The 16,880-nt window shown below is 39.9% G+C and overlaps 1 protein-coding gene across 6 annotated transcripts in view; it reads right to left on the bottom strand.

Moving 5' to 3' along the window:
• Positions 1-380: 380 nt before the first annotated feature.
• Positions 381-16,880, bottom strand: part of ralgds (ral guanine nucleotide dissociation stimulator) — a 54,113-nt gene continuing 37,613 nt past the window's right edge. For 5 of the 6 annotated variants that reach the window (XM_051421826.1, XM_051421821.1, XM_051421825.1 and 2 more), the window contains exons 3-18: positions 16,288-16,362; positions 15,469-15,662; positions 14,927-15,051; positions 14,079-14,294; positions 13,793-13,896; positions 13,556-13,640; positions 10,261-10,338; positions 9,783-9,869; positions 9,651-9,683; positions 9,366-9,487; positions 8,399-8,494; positions 8,070-8,274; positions 7,800-7,874; positions 7,037-7,303; positions 6,554-6,668; positions 381-5,976 (exon numbers count right to left, since the gene is read on the bottom strand). In XM_051421826.1, coding sequence (XP_051277786.1) covers positions 5,801-5,976; positions 6,554-6,668; positions 7,037-7,303; positions 7,800-7,874; positions 8,070-8,274; positions 8,399-8,494; positions 9,366-9,487; positions 9,651-9,683; positions 9,783-9,869; positions 10,261-10,338; positions 13,556-13,640; positions 13,793-13,896; positions 14,079-14,294; positions 14,927-15,051; positions 15,469-15,662; positions 16,288-16,362 — 2,053 coding nt within the window. In that variant the 3' untranslated portion in view covers positions 381-5,800. The remainder of the gene's footprint in view (positions 5,977-6,553; positions 6,669-7,036; positions 7,304-7,799; positions 7,875-8,069; positions 8,275-8,398; positions 8,495-9,365; positions 9,488-9,650; positions 9,684-9,782; positions 9,870-10,260; positions 10,339-13,555; positions 13,641-13,792; positions 13,897-14,078; positions 14,295-14,926; positions 15,052-15,468; positions 15,663-16,287; positions 16,363-16,880) is intronic. The other variant, XM_051421823.1, reaches the window with a different exon arrangement.

Here is a 16,880-nt window from a genome sequence, read left to right as displayed (position 1 = left end):
CTATGAATTCATCGTTCGCTGTCACATCTATGACAACGTCACATTAATCAATAATAAATAATAAACCAACCAATCTGCCAATCAATATATCAAATCCTCTAAACAGAGCTCTAATAGCTCATGGCTCCATTCAGCTGGAAACAAACAAACTAACAGAAGTTATACAAGCTTCTTGTAAAAGAATTATGTTTAAGTTTCACAATGTTTCTTTTTAACTTAATATGAGCTGAATGTGTCATTAGTTCTATAATATAGAATCTTTCTTGCACTTCCATTCATTTAATTTTTCCTTGTATTTCTAAGTATTTTGGAGGCATTTTATGATTTATTTAATAGTAGAGGAGAGTGCGAGAAGGATAAGATGCAACAAAGGTGCCCGCTGCCAGGGAACTTTCCTTTTATTTTATTTTACCATGTGTGAGGATTTTATTTTACAATCCCTGTACAATCCATTTTTACAAGCATAACATCCATAATAATTACAAAAGATGATTTTTTATTTGAGCTCAAGTCAAACAGTTATTTTCAGCCTAAAATTGAAATCCAGTAATAAGCTATTGTGCAATTTACTTCAGTTATTGTGTCATACAGAGACTATGCAGAAGTAGATTCCCAACTCAGTTCCTTAATCTTTACACAAAGGAAGCAATAATAAAGAGGAAAGAGTCTTATTACTTTTATAAACTTAATGTTTATTCATATATACATGAATATATTAATCTATAACCAAGAAAGGAGAGAATGTACAATGCAAAACAAAATTTCTATATACAAATCAATAAATAAACAAAGACATAACCAAGGACAGTTTTATATTCTACATGTGTTTTGTGTTCTTGGGAAAAGTAGGAAAAGTAAAATAAAGAAGAGACTGCAGTTAGAAAAAGTTAAAATGGAAAATGGCACCCGAGCACAGTTCAGGGGGAAAAAAACGAAACAAAAACTAAAATAAAAACACACACCACGCCAGCTGGTTTCCAGTTTTTAGGTTTTTTTTCTTTTTAAACGCAGCCTTTTTGTTCAAACTCGCACAGAATCAGGTCAAATCACAAAAGGTACGTCATTGTCAACACGGCTACGACGACACACAGACCAGTCCAACACCAACCTCATCGGCACATAAAACGCTCGCCGGGCCAGGAAATTCATTTAAAGTTCCACTCTGCACAGTTTATGTTCTCAGAGAACAAAAGCACACTTAAAGTAGAGACGGAGCTGCTGCAGAAACGCTCCCTTTGCTGTGTTCAACTGGGAAAACTAGGACTCACTGGAACAGGGGACAGACATTGTTTTTCCAATTACAGGCCCGATAATATGAACGTTTTTGTTCCAACCAAACACTACAGAAAGGGAACGTACTTTGCGTTCAAAGTATGTTTGACCAGCTATTTTCGGAAAATACTGAGCCAGTTTTAAAAAAAATGATCTATTTGTTTTTAAAAGATTTACAGTACGTCTGCAGTAGGAGACGTATTGACGTACGTTCATGGATTTGTGACATCAAGTAGGAGGTACCAAAACACCTTTTTACAAACATTGCGGTGCACTGAAGGTCCTGTTGCAAACTGTAGGTAGTTGCTCTGAAAGAATGGAGGAACTCTAACATACCACTGAAAGCAAATGTCTCGATACTTTTAACAGAAGAAAAAAAGGCCCTGCACTGCATTGATATTTGTGTGTAACACTGCTCTGCTGGGTTTTCAAGTGGTTTTCATCCCTGAAATCAAAATTAAGCAAACATATCTTACACACAGACACACGTGCAGTATCCAAAACTTACGAAACCATTGACCACTTCTACTCACTTGATTAATGACACTTTTGTCCCAAAACACAGTTAATAAAGTGAGTGAGAGTCTCTGTTTTCTTCATATAACTCAACCAGAAGTTGTCTGCTTCATTTTCTTCAGTGAAAGCACATCAGATATAGAGTTTGGTTGGAATAAAAATCTGATTTATGGTTAAAAAAAAAAACGTCTGGTTTTGATGGCAAAAGACACTCCAGTGTTGAACATTTGCAAATTTGGCAGCTGTTTGATCTTAAAAGACATTAAAAGATGAAAAATAGGAGGATAAATTCATGAAAGCGGGATTTCTACAACAGCTTCATCTGCAGCTCCTGACAAACATCTTTGCTTCAAGTTTCTTGGACGACAGTCTAATTTTCCACAGGGAAATGGGTCCAGACATCGTAGTGTTCTCACCCTTTTTTTTTGTTTTCCAGAAAAATGCAACAACAGTAAACATACAAACTTGATTTTTTTTCACTGTGAAAGGCAGAGGACTCATCTGTTACAACCAACCTTTTTCTCTTTCCTTGTATTTTTGGCACATGTAGGGTCAAGCCTGTTGCGTTACGGATGTTCACTATGACACCATTAACGGGGAACGAGACGCTTTTTTTATTTATTTTTTTTAAAGTTCACAGTGCTCAACATGACGCGCCGATCAACAGGCAGAGAGGGCAGAGTGAAAGGGTCAAAGGTCACAGTGTTCAACAGCGAAGGATTTCACGCCACAGTGGCACGAACAACATCCACGACAGCCAGACGACGTGCCTCCTGCCGCTCGTCACCATATTGCTTTCGTGGGGTTTTTTCTTTTTTTTTTTTTGAGCGCTTCATTCATTTGATCGTTTAGAGAATTATGAACGTCATGCAGGTGAAAATAACCAAAAAAAGGCAATACATGGTCGCAGTGCAATCCGAGCGAATTTAGTGTTTTGTTACGGTGATATGAGCAACTCAGGAAAAATCCAACCTTAAATATCATAAAGTGTTTTTCTTTCCTTTAATCGGCAATTTACTACATTTCCCAGAAGGCTATGAAACAGGACTCGGAGAAGGGGTGTGAATGTTTTGCTGTTGATCAAACGGACACCCAAACATCAACTGTCATAGCAACCCTAGCTCGGCATGGTAATTCAAGCTTTGGATTTCTTCCCCGTGTTTAAGTGGTCAGCAGTGACAGTGATACTCTTCACTGAAAGAGTCTGTGGTGCCCTTTTTTTTTTTTTTTTGCCTTTCTAAAACCAAAAACACAAAAGTAACAGTGTAGGAAGCTGCAAACGTTAGGATGTCCGCCTGGCGAGCTTAAAAGCTACAGTGGTAGCCGAGTGTTACTTTCAGGGCCAAGGAGCACATCATTAAGAAACATTAGTTTTTGTGGGTTAGGTCAAATAAAGGTCCTGTTCTCTGTGTGTGGAAATCGATCCTGGATGCTATCAGAGTTTAGGCTTATGTTAGCAGCTCTGTCCTGCTTCTTAATGGAGCTGGAAACGTTTATACCAGCAACCCCAGCCAATGTTACCCGAGTTAGTGTGACGGTTTGTCCGACATATTGTGTCTCTTTAGAGCAAAAAGACAAAAAAAATAAAAATACATTATAGTAAACTGTAAATGTAAATTAGCATTGAGTGCAAACGGCGAGAAGCTGCAAAAAGAAGCCCTTTACAAATATTTTAACAATGTGACATCACTTTGTATCCATGGGAATAAAAGAAATATGGATCCCCCAAAAATGACCGCTTTTTTAAAAGTGATAAGGAGTTTTAGGTTGGATTTTTCCTCTAAAGAAACTGATTATGGACAGCACAGAGAAGTTCCCTCATGTGCAGTTTATAAGGATCACCATAGTTCATCTGGGCTCCTACGCACAGCCTCATTCAAAACTATTCCAGACTCCACATTTTACAGCATGATTTAAGGAGCTTTTCTGTATTTTGACTAGTTTTCCAGGTCTGGAAATAATTAAAACCCATCCATTCTACACGTTCTGTAAGAGAGCCCAGCAAGGAAAGACTCTGCTGTCATCACCGGCACGTAAAACCACAGCCGACACCGCAAGAAAACGTCCTGCAGGATAAATTCAGCAGGACTCGTCGGGTGCGTCTGCAACACACAAGCCTGTCATGGCACATTTGGAAAGTGGTTAATAATAAGATATGAAGGATGATCCACCATGTTGGAAGAAACCACAGTCTTCCCATGAAATAGTATGGTCCAGGGTTAAAGCAAAATATCAGTTTGCTGTTAACGGAAATTTGGAAAATAGTTCTTTTGCCAGAAAGAAACCTGGGAATCTGATGCAATATCTGGTTTCTATTGATTATTTTATGTAGTTTATATTATTTATTCTTTCATAAATACCTTTTGTATCCCAGAGTTTTTTCTCCTGCAGTATTTTGGGAACACAAGATGGTACATCTCATCCCAAAGGATATTATCCTAATATAAAATAATACATTTGAATACATAACATTAAATTGGTGCAGTAAGCCAGCCTTCACTAAAGAGCTGCTGACATTAAAATTATTTCCTTCCTTTTTTTTAATCATTCTTAACTTTTTGTTTTTATGTTTATATTAAATACAATTTTCTGAAAACAGCAAACATGACATAAAAATGCCTCACTCAGCAGGTAAGAAGAGATGTTTCTGTTTCTGTCTTCCAACAAGGGGAGTGGTGGTCAGGAAGTAGAGAAAGTGCAGCTCGTAAGACCTCTTCAGAAGGATAATTAGCAGCACCATATCAGAGTAGAGAGATGCAAAAAAAAATGTACAAAGCAAAATGAAAAAAGCGCTGATATCGTGATGAGTCTATTAACAAAATCTCATGGTCCGTTTCAAAAGAATATACTGCACTGTTGGTATTAATTGATATATACACTCAGTTTTTTTTTTTTTGTTTTCAGCTCTCTTGTTCTTCTCTCAGTCTTCTTCTGTCAGAATCAAGTGCGATGAAAGGACTGCCACATCCTTCACAATGTAGTGGTTACAATTCATTAATTTAAAAAAGAAAAAAGAATTAATGGCTGTGCCCACTGGATTTTGACAACATGTCTCCGTTTCAGACTGCTTGACCTTTTTGCTTTTTTTTGTAACATGGCAGCATTCAGAAGCTTAAAAGAGTTCAGGTCCCTTCACGTCAGCGTTGCTGGTGTTAAAATGCTGAAATGAGTCCCAGCGTCCGAGAGCGGAGAGCGAAACGTTCAGTGCTGCAGTCCCAGAAACACTGACGACATCAGGAACCCCGGGGCGAGACGGTAAAGGCGGCGGTACACTCACAACAAAAGTTCCCTGAAAAAATAGAAACACATTCGAACACCCAGCTGTTACACACGTCTGTGTTCACTCGCTGTGGCGTCGTATTGTTCGTTTATGTACACTCCATGCCAGGAGGGGGCGTGCATGAAGTCCGAAGAGTAAAATACAGGGATGAAGGCTGCGGGGGGAAATCTGGGGTTTTAAAAAATGTTTTATCGAAGGTGCGAATATCCTCTCGTGAACTAGAGGCTTGAACAAAAATGTTTAAGAGCTGACCGAGTGATGTTAAGATGTAAACAATTGTAAACAAAAAGTAATGGACCGGGAAATGAGATGGATCTGATTTCCCACAAGCCGACACAACCAGTCATGTGAAGTAAATTTTGCCGCCTGACCCCAACGCAACTGTTTGTTTTTCCCCACGAACGGGTCCTTCTGTTGTCAGGCTTACGGAAACAACCTCTATCTTAGGATTTCCTGCGACAAACTCAGCCTTTTAACGTCCTCGGAGGGTCCTGATGACACAGCTTTTACTAAGTGCTAAGGTGCTCCTCTGCTTTCTGCTAATCCACAGAAAGGTTACTTGGTCATTTATATCATCTCCTCTGGCATCTCAGTCTTTGTCCAAACCAAAACTCAGATACTTCAGGTTAGTTTGCCTCAAAGAGAGACCTGAACAGAAATGTTTCTTCTGAGGAGTGGCGACCAGAGAGGGTTAAGGGGGTGGAGGGGAGGCAGGAAGTGGCACGTTTCTCCTTAGAAAATCCCTTTAGCGATTTTCAGTCCCTTCTGTTTCATGCGAGGCAGCGTCGAACTGGCCACGTTCTTGGCCCGCACCGGCCGGGCCAAGCCGCGCTTCTTCAGGACAAAGTCGTAGTTGGCAGTGGAGTTCATGGCATAGAAAACGTTGGCGTTGTCCGGGATCCGTAGCTCTACAGAACCAGATAAGAGACAAAAGAAACAACATGTAGTCAGTCAAAACAAATCTGGTACAAATGTTTTGTGTTGGGGAGAAATGAAAATGAATCAGAAATTATGAACATAAGGATTTATTCTTCCTCAAACAAATACTGGATATCTGTTCCGCATCAATGTGGGGATCTGTTGGGAGACAATCCCAAAAGGGTATTTTGTTTAATCTTCAGAACAAGGTAATAAAAAGATTACAAGATATTGATTTGTCCACCAAAAAACTGAAAACATTTTTACAAAATAACAGAAAAGCACTTTTCTTTTCTTTGTCGAGGAAGGAGCAGTTACACTGCAATCTTAATTTATTTTCATTTTTGGTGGTGGTTGGTCCAATAGAAATTCTTAATGAGGTTGAAAATATCTGGTATCAGACTGAGATTCATCCCTCCCAACACACCCTAGAAAACCTGATAAACTGTCATGTTCTTTGTAAAACAATTTTTTAGTACAATGAAAAAACACATAGTATATAATTACAGATAAGATTCAGCCACCGTTGAGACAAACAGTCAGAGCGTGTGTGTTTTTAGTTTTTACCTTTGTCCTCAGAGATTTTCTGCATCAGCTCGTAGTCCTCCGTCTTCTCCCGCTCCAAGTTGTGTTTGATCATGGCCTTCCTGATGACGGCTGGAGTCTTGTCTTGACTCGTCACCTGAATCAAGGGACAAATAATAATTTCTCATATATTCCTTTGCTGCTGTTTTATATTGTTTATAAGTGGTAAAAACTCAACTACGGAGAGAGAGGCATGTCATTTTAAGTCGCAGCAGACCACAAATACAAGCTTGAAGCTTTTGAAACTAGGACTTTAGCAAATGAGAAGCTGTTTGTTTGTTACATTGTATTTTGGGTGTTTTCATTCTAATTATCTACTAATATAGTAGTTTTATAAATTCTTCATACAATTTTACAACCTATTGTGTGAAAACCGTGAATGTTATTATATTTGGATATGACACCTTGTTTTTACAAAGCACCTTGTTTTTACTAAGCAAGTTTAAAAAAAGGAAATGAACTCACCAGGATGCTTTTGTACAAGTTGCCGTTCTCCACGTCCAGGCTGACCCTGATGATGCAGCAGTCGTCCACCTGCTGGTTGTACAGCGGCAGCGACAGAGTAGAGTAGTTCGACACCGCTGACACCGAGCGTTTGTGTGAGCGGGAGGCAGACAGCGGGGTGGAGCAGGAGACGGAGGAGGAGGAGGCGCTGCTGGAGCCGGACGCCGAGCCAGAGCTGGAGCCTGTGCCAGAGGTGTCCAGAGACGACAGAGACGTACACTCCCAGAACTGAACAGAATTACAGGAGAGCAGAGCGGGTGGTGAGGATAAAACACTACAAGACAGGAGGCTGAAGTTTATATTAGGTGATGTGGGCATTATGGGAAGATCAGTGTTTCTCAAGCTTGACTCATAATAGGGACTAACACTCTGCTGGTTAATTTAAGTTATTTATTATTTTAAGCTTTATGGAAGTAAAAGACTGAACTACTGGGGTACTTCTTAAAAGAGATCAATCATTTAGGCTGTGAAGTGTAATAAAGCCCCAAAGTAATGTGACAAACTCAAAGACATTCAATTTACAATGTTATAAAACAGAAAGAAATCATCATATTTGAGTTTTTTTTTTATGTTTTTATCATTTTCTATCAAAATCATGTCCATTTATTTTCTGTAGGGCAACTAATTGTTTAAGTGACTGACAGACATTTCAGCAGCACTTACGTTAACATGCAAAAAAAAAAAAAAAAAGAAAGAAATGCAAAATAAAAGTCAAACTTGTTACCGTTGACGTTGTATCTGCTGTTGGAGCTTCTCTCCCCAAAGCAGAGACGGTAAGTTTCACTGAAGGAGTCGACGTCTAACAGAGAGAGAGTGAAGAAAACAGCACCCATAACCAAACAGCCACACAGGTGAACATGCAACTCTTGCATATAATTGGCTGCTAGGAGGTGACGTCACCAGCCATTTTAGCCAAAAATAGAGCAACCAAGCTTTCTGATATCTGATATGAAATACCCCTCGACTTTTTTACTATCCCATCTGTCTTCCTTACCTTTCTCTCATGGCCCTCCGGAGAATCGGACAGGAAGCTGGCGTTTACGTCCTCCAGGTCGGAACCACTGGAGCTGACAGAGGTGACGCTGAGGGCGTCGCCGCTGTCCCCCCCACCTCCTTGGTACGGTCTGTAGTGCGAGTGGTCGAAGGACTTGGAATGAGAGCCTGGGGCGCTGCTGCAGCCAGCCTCCGTCAACTGCCGGCTGGACAGAAAAGACGTACAGAGGAAGAGTTTTAAACAGTCATTATACTAAAGAAAGAACAATCCCAAGTCTCTCTCTTAACAGCACTTTCTGCTCCTCAGTTTTGATCAACATGGTCACTTACTCGCTCCAGCGTTTCATGATTCCTCCGTTCTTCTTAGCTCGGAGCGTGTTGCTGGCTGACTCTGACAGTGGCTCGATCTCACAGGACAGATTGTAGCTGCAGGGACAGGAAGTCGGGATGATGACAATGTTACATTTCAACTCATCTCAAGTAAAAGACAAGACGACCTAGTTATTCACAGCCATCCTGCCAATTCCGTTCCCAGATATTCTACACCGATTCTTCACTTTATTCTGTGATTAACTAGTGATGCAGCTTTCTCTGGAGGGGGGGGGCAAACTGAATCTGCTCTTCATTATTTGGAATTTAATGTGGGCAAATGGCAAAATCAGTCATTTTTTTCCTTTTATAGCTGCATTTTGTCATTTATCTTGATAGCAGCTGCATTTCTTTACCTAACAAACTTGCCTCTACGGTATGAATCTACCAGGCATCTTTCCGTCGGTGTTATCATCATTTAAAAAACTACCAGCTTTGTGCTCTGTTGTTTTTGTGCAGCAGCAGGCTTCTGTAAAAAGTAAAAATCTACTTCCCAAAAACTGGAAACAGCATCAGGATTATTGAAACCTACAAGGACTAGACACCCTACACATACTGGAATCACCATTTACACTAGCAAAAAAAGATGTTTTAGTTTATACAGTCAAAGAGGAGCACATATGGAATGACTGAGGGCTACATACTCAGTGGATGTGTTCTTGTATCAAAACAGAAATACATTAAAAACACTTGCTAACTTGTGCTGCAAATCAAAAAACACCAGATCTGGAAAAGATGGTCGATTCAGACACAATGAAGAGAGTGAACTTTAAATTGAGGTCAACTGTTGAAAACAACTAGCAGTGTATGGATGAGACTGCACACAATTGGGATCCTTCAACACCACACACAGTAAGATTGTATCTGGTCCTCATTTGATTTGGTGCTCGCCTGAGGGGACACACATTGTTGAGACAGACGGACTAACCTCTCTGCCTCGCTGAGTTTCTCCACGCCTGCAAACCACTCTCTGAAGTGGCTGTCCTGAGTGAAACTGTAGTTGTTGGAGGCCAACTGGAGCAGTTTGATCTGAGCAATCACCTCAAACTCCTGGAAGCAGAGAGCAGAGCAAAAGAAAAGGATTTTATTGTCAGATTTTGAGTTGCCTGATTTGTTTTTATCTGTTTTGATCACACATGTAGAGATGTTTTTAAATTGTTTTTCTTTTAAGTTAATTCAGGAAATTACAACCAAATAAGAACATTTCATTCACCTTTCTTCTCTTTTCGAAGTTGATCAGACCACCCTGAAAAAGGAGATAAAGAAAACATTAGAAAGTTATGATAAAAAAATAAAGATAAGGTAAAAAATAAAATGTATGACAGTGAAAACTCAGGTTTCTGACCTCAGTGTAATCCTTCATGGCAGTGTCCATCATCACCAGGTCCGTCAGAAAGGTCCCCAGGTAGGGAATTGTCCCCTGCATCACTCCCTGTTCACAGAGGGACAGAGGGAACATCAGTGGAGGTAAACATGGAGGCAGAGCGAGAAAACAACGCTTCAGAGACATTTTTAATATAGTGGTACTAAGAAACAGAGACATTGTCTTCTGGGTAGGATCACTGAAGAGAGAGTGGTTAAGAAAAGCATCAGACAGTCATGTTTCGCCTCTTTCTACTTGGGGACTGGGAGGACTGCAGCGCCCTCACTTGCCACTAGATGGTGCTGTTGGCACACAATTGATGCCGCTCATTGCTCAGTGTTGCACGCAGCCGGTGTGTGAGTACAACGTAATGAAGCAGAGAACTGTGACGATAATACTAAATAAAGTTTGTTTTAAAAAAATAAAAAATTCCCTCCTTTGTTTTAGTTTTTGTTCTCACCAGGTCTCTCTGCTGCTGGTGTCTCCTCTGAGCTCGTTTGGGGTTGATTTCCAAAGTGGCAAACTTGGAGGTTCCCTCCTGCAAAACAACAAACAGTGTTTTTATGTTACATACAATTGCAATTATCCTGTGTAACAGTTTTCCACATTTCACCTACAGGGCTTTATTACCTGCAAGCAACCCAACACATCTAAATAGGAACATCAATAAACAAGCAACAGCCTGGTTTTGTTAACATTTCCCATCTATGTCAGCCACCAGACACTACCATTCATCTTTCTTTCTAAGAACTGTAGTGCCGTTGCAAAACAGTTTTGACTTTTCAATAATGTCTAATTTAATTGTGAAAAGTATCTCTGCACATCTCAGTGTGTGACGAGTGTTTCAGAGGGAAACACTGCACACTGCCTCACTTGAAGCTGGTTTAAACTGTATTTATAAGACGTTTCAGACCACACAATCAATATCAGGTAGATCATATAAACCAAAATATTGTAAATAAATATACCTAATATAAAATATCTTTAAATTAAGTATAACAACTTTTCCAGAAAAAGAAATCGCGCTTATTCTGTCGTTAATTTGACATCATGATATCATTAGACAAACTGCAACTAACAATCAATCAAAATAATAAAACATGGCAAATACTGACAGAATAATTAACAGCCAGATAACAGTATTACTTTTAACAGCAATCGTCATGACGATGCTTAAAGGGGCATCTAAGCAATTTAGTGCTGACACATTTAAAGGAATAGTCAAAATGTTGTTTAGTCCCAAGCAGAGTTCAACCACAATTACACTGCATTTCCCAGAATGAAATAAAACTGAGCTTCATGTGTAAAATCAATTATGAAAATATAACAATAGATCCATAAACCAAATAAATTACTGTTGTTTTTTTTATAACACACAGTCTGGTCTGGGGTTCCTTTTGTTTATGCTGTTTTAACAAGAGGAACGTGCAGCTCTCGGGGGTTACCAAGTGGGAACTTCCCTTTCATGGATGTTTTGTTGAACTCAGCCCGAAATATTTCTAAAAGCTTCATTCTGAATTCTGGCACACTTTTAACCTGCTGAAGTATACATTGTAAATATATTCAACCCAACCCTAGATGTGTAGTTAGTTTAGTTTTCAAATGTCAAATTCTGTAATTACAAAGCATGAACATGAATGTGACTATATATTCATGTCCCTTCCTTGTTGCTGAATTTCAGAGGCAAAAAGTGGGAGAAAGTCCACCGCTTGGTGTTCCCAGTCAGATTCCTCAGAGTGATGTAAGGCCCAGAGGCCTTGTGCTGCCTGTGTAACTTGAGCTGATGGAGTAAAGTGAACGTAGCCTGGCCTGAGCAGATAGAGCAAGGCAGAGGCAACGCCCTGAGGTGATCTCTTACACAGGCATTAGATCACAGTTATCTACCTCTGCCAAAGGTTTCCTCCTCCCCTTGACGTCAGCTGGGTTTCCCTCAGAGGAAGCCCAGGCGTGTTCCACTAACCGTTACATCAGCAAACCACTCAGGTTTATAAAAAAGTGAGAATGAATTCACTATCTCCTGTCTTCATTCTGACACATTGATTGTTTGAGTTTTTCCAGTTATCAAATTAAAGTAATATTTATATACTATAAACCTGAGTTAGTTTCTTTTTAAGGCAACAATTTTTTTAGGATGTCTGTATCTATACTGTACTTTCCAACAAATCCCCTGAAAAAACCAAAACCAACAATGAATATATCTACTAACAACAAGTATTGTGTGTGTATCCAAAGCTTGATATATCTATTATTATTATTATTATTATTATGTATTCCTCTGTGTCATTGTTGTCCAAGAACTATTAAAAAGACATCAATGAGCAACACTGTTTATTATAATGAACACACACACACACACACACACACACACACACACACACACACACACACACACACACACACACACCACACACACACACACACTATAGTAGTTATTTTGACTCAATCACACATGCACTGTCCTGCTGTCCCAAATGCTCACTAGAGCCCCATTTATGGATTAATCCACCACTGAAAATAGTTCCCTGCAAGTGCACAATTTCTTGTTTGTTAAATCTACAGTGACAAACTGTTTTAGGAAATCACCAAACCTTTTTTGAAAATAAAACGAAAATGGTGACCTGTTTTAAAAGATGCATTTTCAAAAGCATCCAATGGGTGTGGGGCTGAGAGCCACAGACAGGAAGTCAGAACAGTAGTGAGAGATTGACTGACACATTGTTGGTTTTGGTAAGTCTTTGCTGAGCATCAGATATTTCAGGTGGGCAATATAAATAAAATCCTCTAATATGGTATTATATCATAATATTGATATTTATGGTGACACACAGTCCTTAGATATAATAACTAAAGAGGAATTACTACTTCAAATACTATAACTCCAATTATAATTATAGTTCCACTAAATTGGAGGATGTAGATAGTATAATGTTATCACTGTAGGTCTTTTGTGATGTTTTATTTTGAAACTCATGACAACAGCCGTATACTGTATGAAGCACATAGATTTGCTATCTCATTTCCTGTTTCGTTTCTCTGTGTGTCAGCTCGCGCTGCCCTTGTACCGATTGCGTCAGTATGAGCTGCAAAACACTCAGAAGGTGTCAACACCTCTCTGCATTAAACTCCATAAATCAGATTAATGATGACGTCTATCTGTCAGCTACAGGGAGCCCACCCAGGATATCATGAGTAATATATAGATACTGTGATCCAAGAACATGGTTCAAGGTGTTCTCCCCTGCAGGATGTTTCTGTGGATGTTCCTCTGCAGCTGCTATGAGACAGATGGGATGGGTCACCAAGCCATACATCCTGCTGCCATCTGCTCAGCCGCCATGCACAGACGTTATATAACTGACGCAGAATTGATGGATCTGTCCCATTCAGGGCTGATTAGAGGGAAACACTTTTTACTGTTTATTTCTGTCTATGTCTATGCTGTTATTTCTTTTTCTGAAGCTTTTTCTGATTGATGTTATCACGGTATGTGTAATTCTATACAATAGCAACGTACTGTATATTGTGACAGCGTACACTACATTTTCTGGAAATTCAAACTGTTAATAGATTATAAATATTAGGCCTTCAACTGATCCCAGAACTCAAGGTAAAGTCTAAAACCAGGAGAAGTGGACAAAGTGGCAACAACATGTTTGATATTTTAAAAATTTGAAGTCACTATTAAGAGGACGTGTGTGCTACTCGTCTGGGAGGTGACCATTAGTGAGTGTGCTGTTAAGAAGCTGTGAACTTACCTTCACCAGCAGCTCTCGGCTGAGGGAGTAGTTGTTGTCATCTGAGAAGATCTCAGACAGTTCGCGGAAGGTGCGGAAACTCTCCCTGTGAACAGACGCAGAAGTCAGCACAGGAAAAACAAGAAAATAAAGAGCCCCAACGGCCCCTCTGCCATTAACAATATACAATCTATGCATATACAGTATGTAACAATATGTATGGAGCCCACTGCTGTTAAGCCAAGACTGGAAACCTACCGTGACACTTCCTCCCAGGTCCTCTTCAGGCGGTGGATAGCGTTGCATTGCAGGGCGGAGAGGATGGCTCGCAACGAGGAGAAGTTCTTCAGTATCCGACACTCCTGAATGCAACAAGAACAATTATCCAGTCAGAAACACAAACAACAAACTGTAGTAGGACTTCAAATATTCCATATTCCTTGCGGTCTCATGAGCTACCAGGAGACCTTCAAATGTCTAAAATATCTGTTTCAACTGTTTTTAAGTTCAAATAAACTAAGTAAACCAGATTGTGGTTGCTCACCCGAGCCACGTCTATCCACCTCTCCAGTAGCCTGGCTCTCTGGTTGGGCTTCAGCGTCGGGTTGCTCAGGCAGGTAGTGATGACGCAGTTGGTGACAGAGTTAAACTGGGCCACAGTGGCTCTGATTGTGGGAGCCAGGTGCTCCTTCCCCTTCTTATCTCGCTGAGACCAGATCCCCCCCAGACAGTGGTAGGGCACCACCTTCTTAAACAGATCCTGGACAGAGAGAGAAACAAGAGACATGTCAAACATTTACAGAACAGTATGAATACAGCATTTAAATACTCTATCTTAACCACCAAACCAGGAAATTTGCATGTGTTGAGTAAGTGAGACTATGATTATGTGGTTTAAAGGGTAATTTCACACAGGAAGTTTACTAGTAATTAGGAGTCCCAATAAGCATGTGACAATAACAGTTGTTTCAGATGAAATAATTAAATGAAGACATAATTTCTTCTGGGTCTGGAAGGGATTTTAAAAGATGTGGGCATTTAGCAGTCAAAAGGGCCTCACAAAAAGATGCATTACGGGCATTATGGGATTCCCCAGCTTTAATAGTAAATCATTGGTAACCCTAACCCATTAAAAATATAGTTTAAAAGGCTGTTTGGCATCTAAAAATCATCATCAAATCATAATCATGGAAGACCAAAGCTTCTTTAAATGAACTGAAAGAGAGTTTTTAAAAACAGTCCTGGCTGCAACTGCATCGTAAACCAAATATAAAGACTGTTGATCGGAAATAAAAAAGGACATATGAAAATATCACCTTGGGCTTGAGGAAATTATGGCCCTTTTTTTTCTGAGACTACATCTGTTGGTATGGGAAAGGGAAACATGCTCACCGCGTCCATGAGTGTGAACTGCTCTGCCACCATGATGGGGTCAAACGACAGGAAACTGAAAGCAGGAAGCTCGTCCTCAAAGCCACTCTCTTCCTGCGTAGCAAAAGGGCAGCCGATGTGCTCCACTGAAGAGATAAAAAAAAAAAAAAACTTTTTCACTACACTGCCTCAACCTGAGCTCAACCTAAACACAGTTCCTGCTCTTCCCATCGTGTCCCCACCCAGGGTTTGAAATTTTCACTCAGTGCTCAATCTCATGTGTGCTGATAGCGACTGTCAACTAGTCCTTATCACTTGCACAACCAAACTGTTCTTTGCAACGACAAGTATTACAACATGTGAACAGACATTGTGTCTGCAGCTGTGCAGCTGTCTATGTGTTATTGTACATGAGGACAAATTGTTTGCACTTGTAAAAAAAAAAAAAAAAGTTTGAAGTCAAATCTAGCATATCTCTTAGGTACATCTTGACTAGTTTCTACTGGGACCCCTCTATTCTGAGGTCCCTGTCCTGTTGTCCCTCTCCTGTCCTGCCTTCATACCATCAGGATCAGGCTCACACTGCTGTCGACGATGGAAGTGGGCCAGCAGGTTGCGGGCGCGGCGCTCCAGGTCCGAGCCTGGGAAGTGGCGGTGAAGGTAGGACAGAAGCTGGTGCAGACAGTCGTAGTTCGGAGGGCTCCAGAAGTCCTCAGAGTACTGGTCCAGCCACGCGCCCAGGATGGATGAAACAGTGCTGCAACACAGAAAGGAAAAGACGTCGTGATATAAATTGTAAAATAACCATGAAGTATAATTTGAGGTACAAATTTAAGGTGATTTTTACCTAAATATAAATGCTAAATAAATTCTTTGAGTGAGGAAAGCAAACCTTATCAAAGAAAGTGTTGTGTTCTTTCAGAGAATGAGATGAGTTATGCTAATACTGCTAAAATGACAGCACCTACCTAGTTATGCTAACATGGATGACAAGGTATCTGGTCATTCAGGGGTGTCACTGAGGCATTTTAACAAACTATTTAAGAGAATAGAGAAAAGTTGAACTGATTAAGCCCTGTGGGATCAACAAGAGATGCCAGCAATGCTGATGATCCGTTTTTAGTAAAACTGAAGCTACAAAGGTCAGTAAAAGCTTAAGTGTTTTTCTTGTGATTTATTACATTTCATCAGTTCGTGAACTGTGTTTTATCATCCCCCACCAGCCCAGTCTGACAGGTGTCTAGCAAAGAAAAATAACCCACTAAAACTTCAAACTGTTGATATCCCTTTAACCCGGGGAGGAGTGGGATGAGGCTCTGTGCTGTGAATGTACTCGGTGATTAATGTTGGCAGCTCGACACTGAAGGTTGCAGCAGACTCACTTTCTCAGCTCTGTGCAGTCGTCCTGGGAGACTCTGTGTGCTGTGGCTGCAGGGACATTTTGGAGCTTGGCATACCTAAAAAAGAAACACAAGTTCAGTCTTGTTCAGCCAAGGTAATAAAAAAAACACTTAATTTTAACATGTCATACAATGGACTTGAAATAAAGAGGACCCTGTGTGCTCAGTATCTAAAAACACACCTATTGTAATTTTTTTGATTTTCTGCATTCAGAAAAAGTTTTTTTCTAACTTTAGCCTCGGTAACCAAAAAAAAAGATATATTTTTTTAACCAAAATACATTTCCATGTAACATATATAACACAACATATAAATGAAACCAAAGCTTATATACAGCAAGGAATTAAATAATAAAGCAGAACACTGAAGAAAAAAAATGACATTTGTGGCATTTGAAGTGAAATGTATCTCCTCAAATTCAAACAATATCCGACAGCTTCAAAGTGTGATCATATTTATAAAAAATTACATAAAAATGCAATTTTCTGTTCATTTTCAGAGAGCTTTTTTGATTCCTTCCTCCTTTAAACATCTTGAGACCCCTAAGATTTCTCCCTCCGGCTAGTGTGCAGAC

Source organism: Dicentrarchus labrax, unplaced genomic scaffold (genome assembly GCF_905237075.1).
Source record: "Dicentrarchus labrax unplaced genomic scaffold, dlabrax2021, whole genome shotgun sequence".
Taxonomy (NCBI): Eukaryota; Metazoa; Chordata; class Actinopteri; family Moronidae; genus Dicentrarchus; species Dicentrarchus labrax.
Note: the sequence above shows the minus strand (reverse complement) of the source record. Positions and strands in the feature narration are given on the sequence as shown.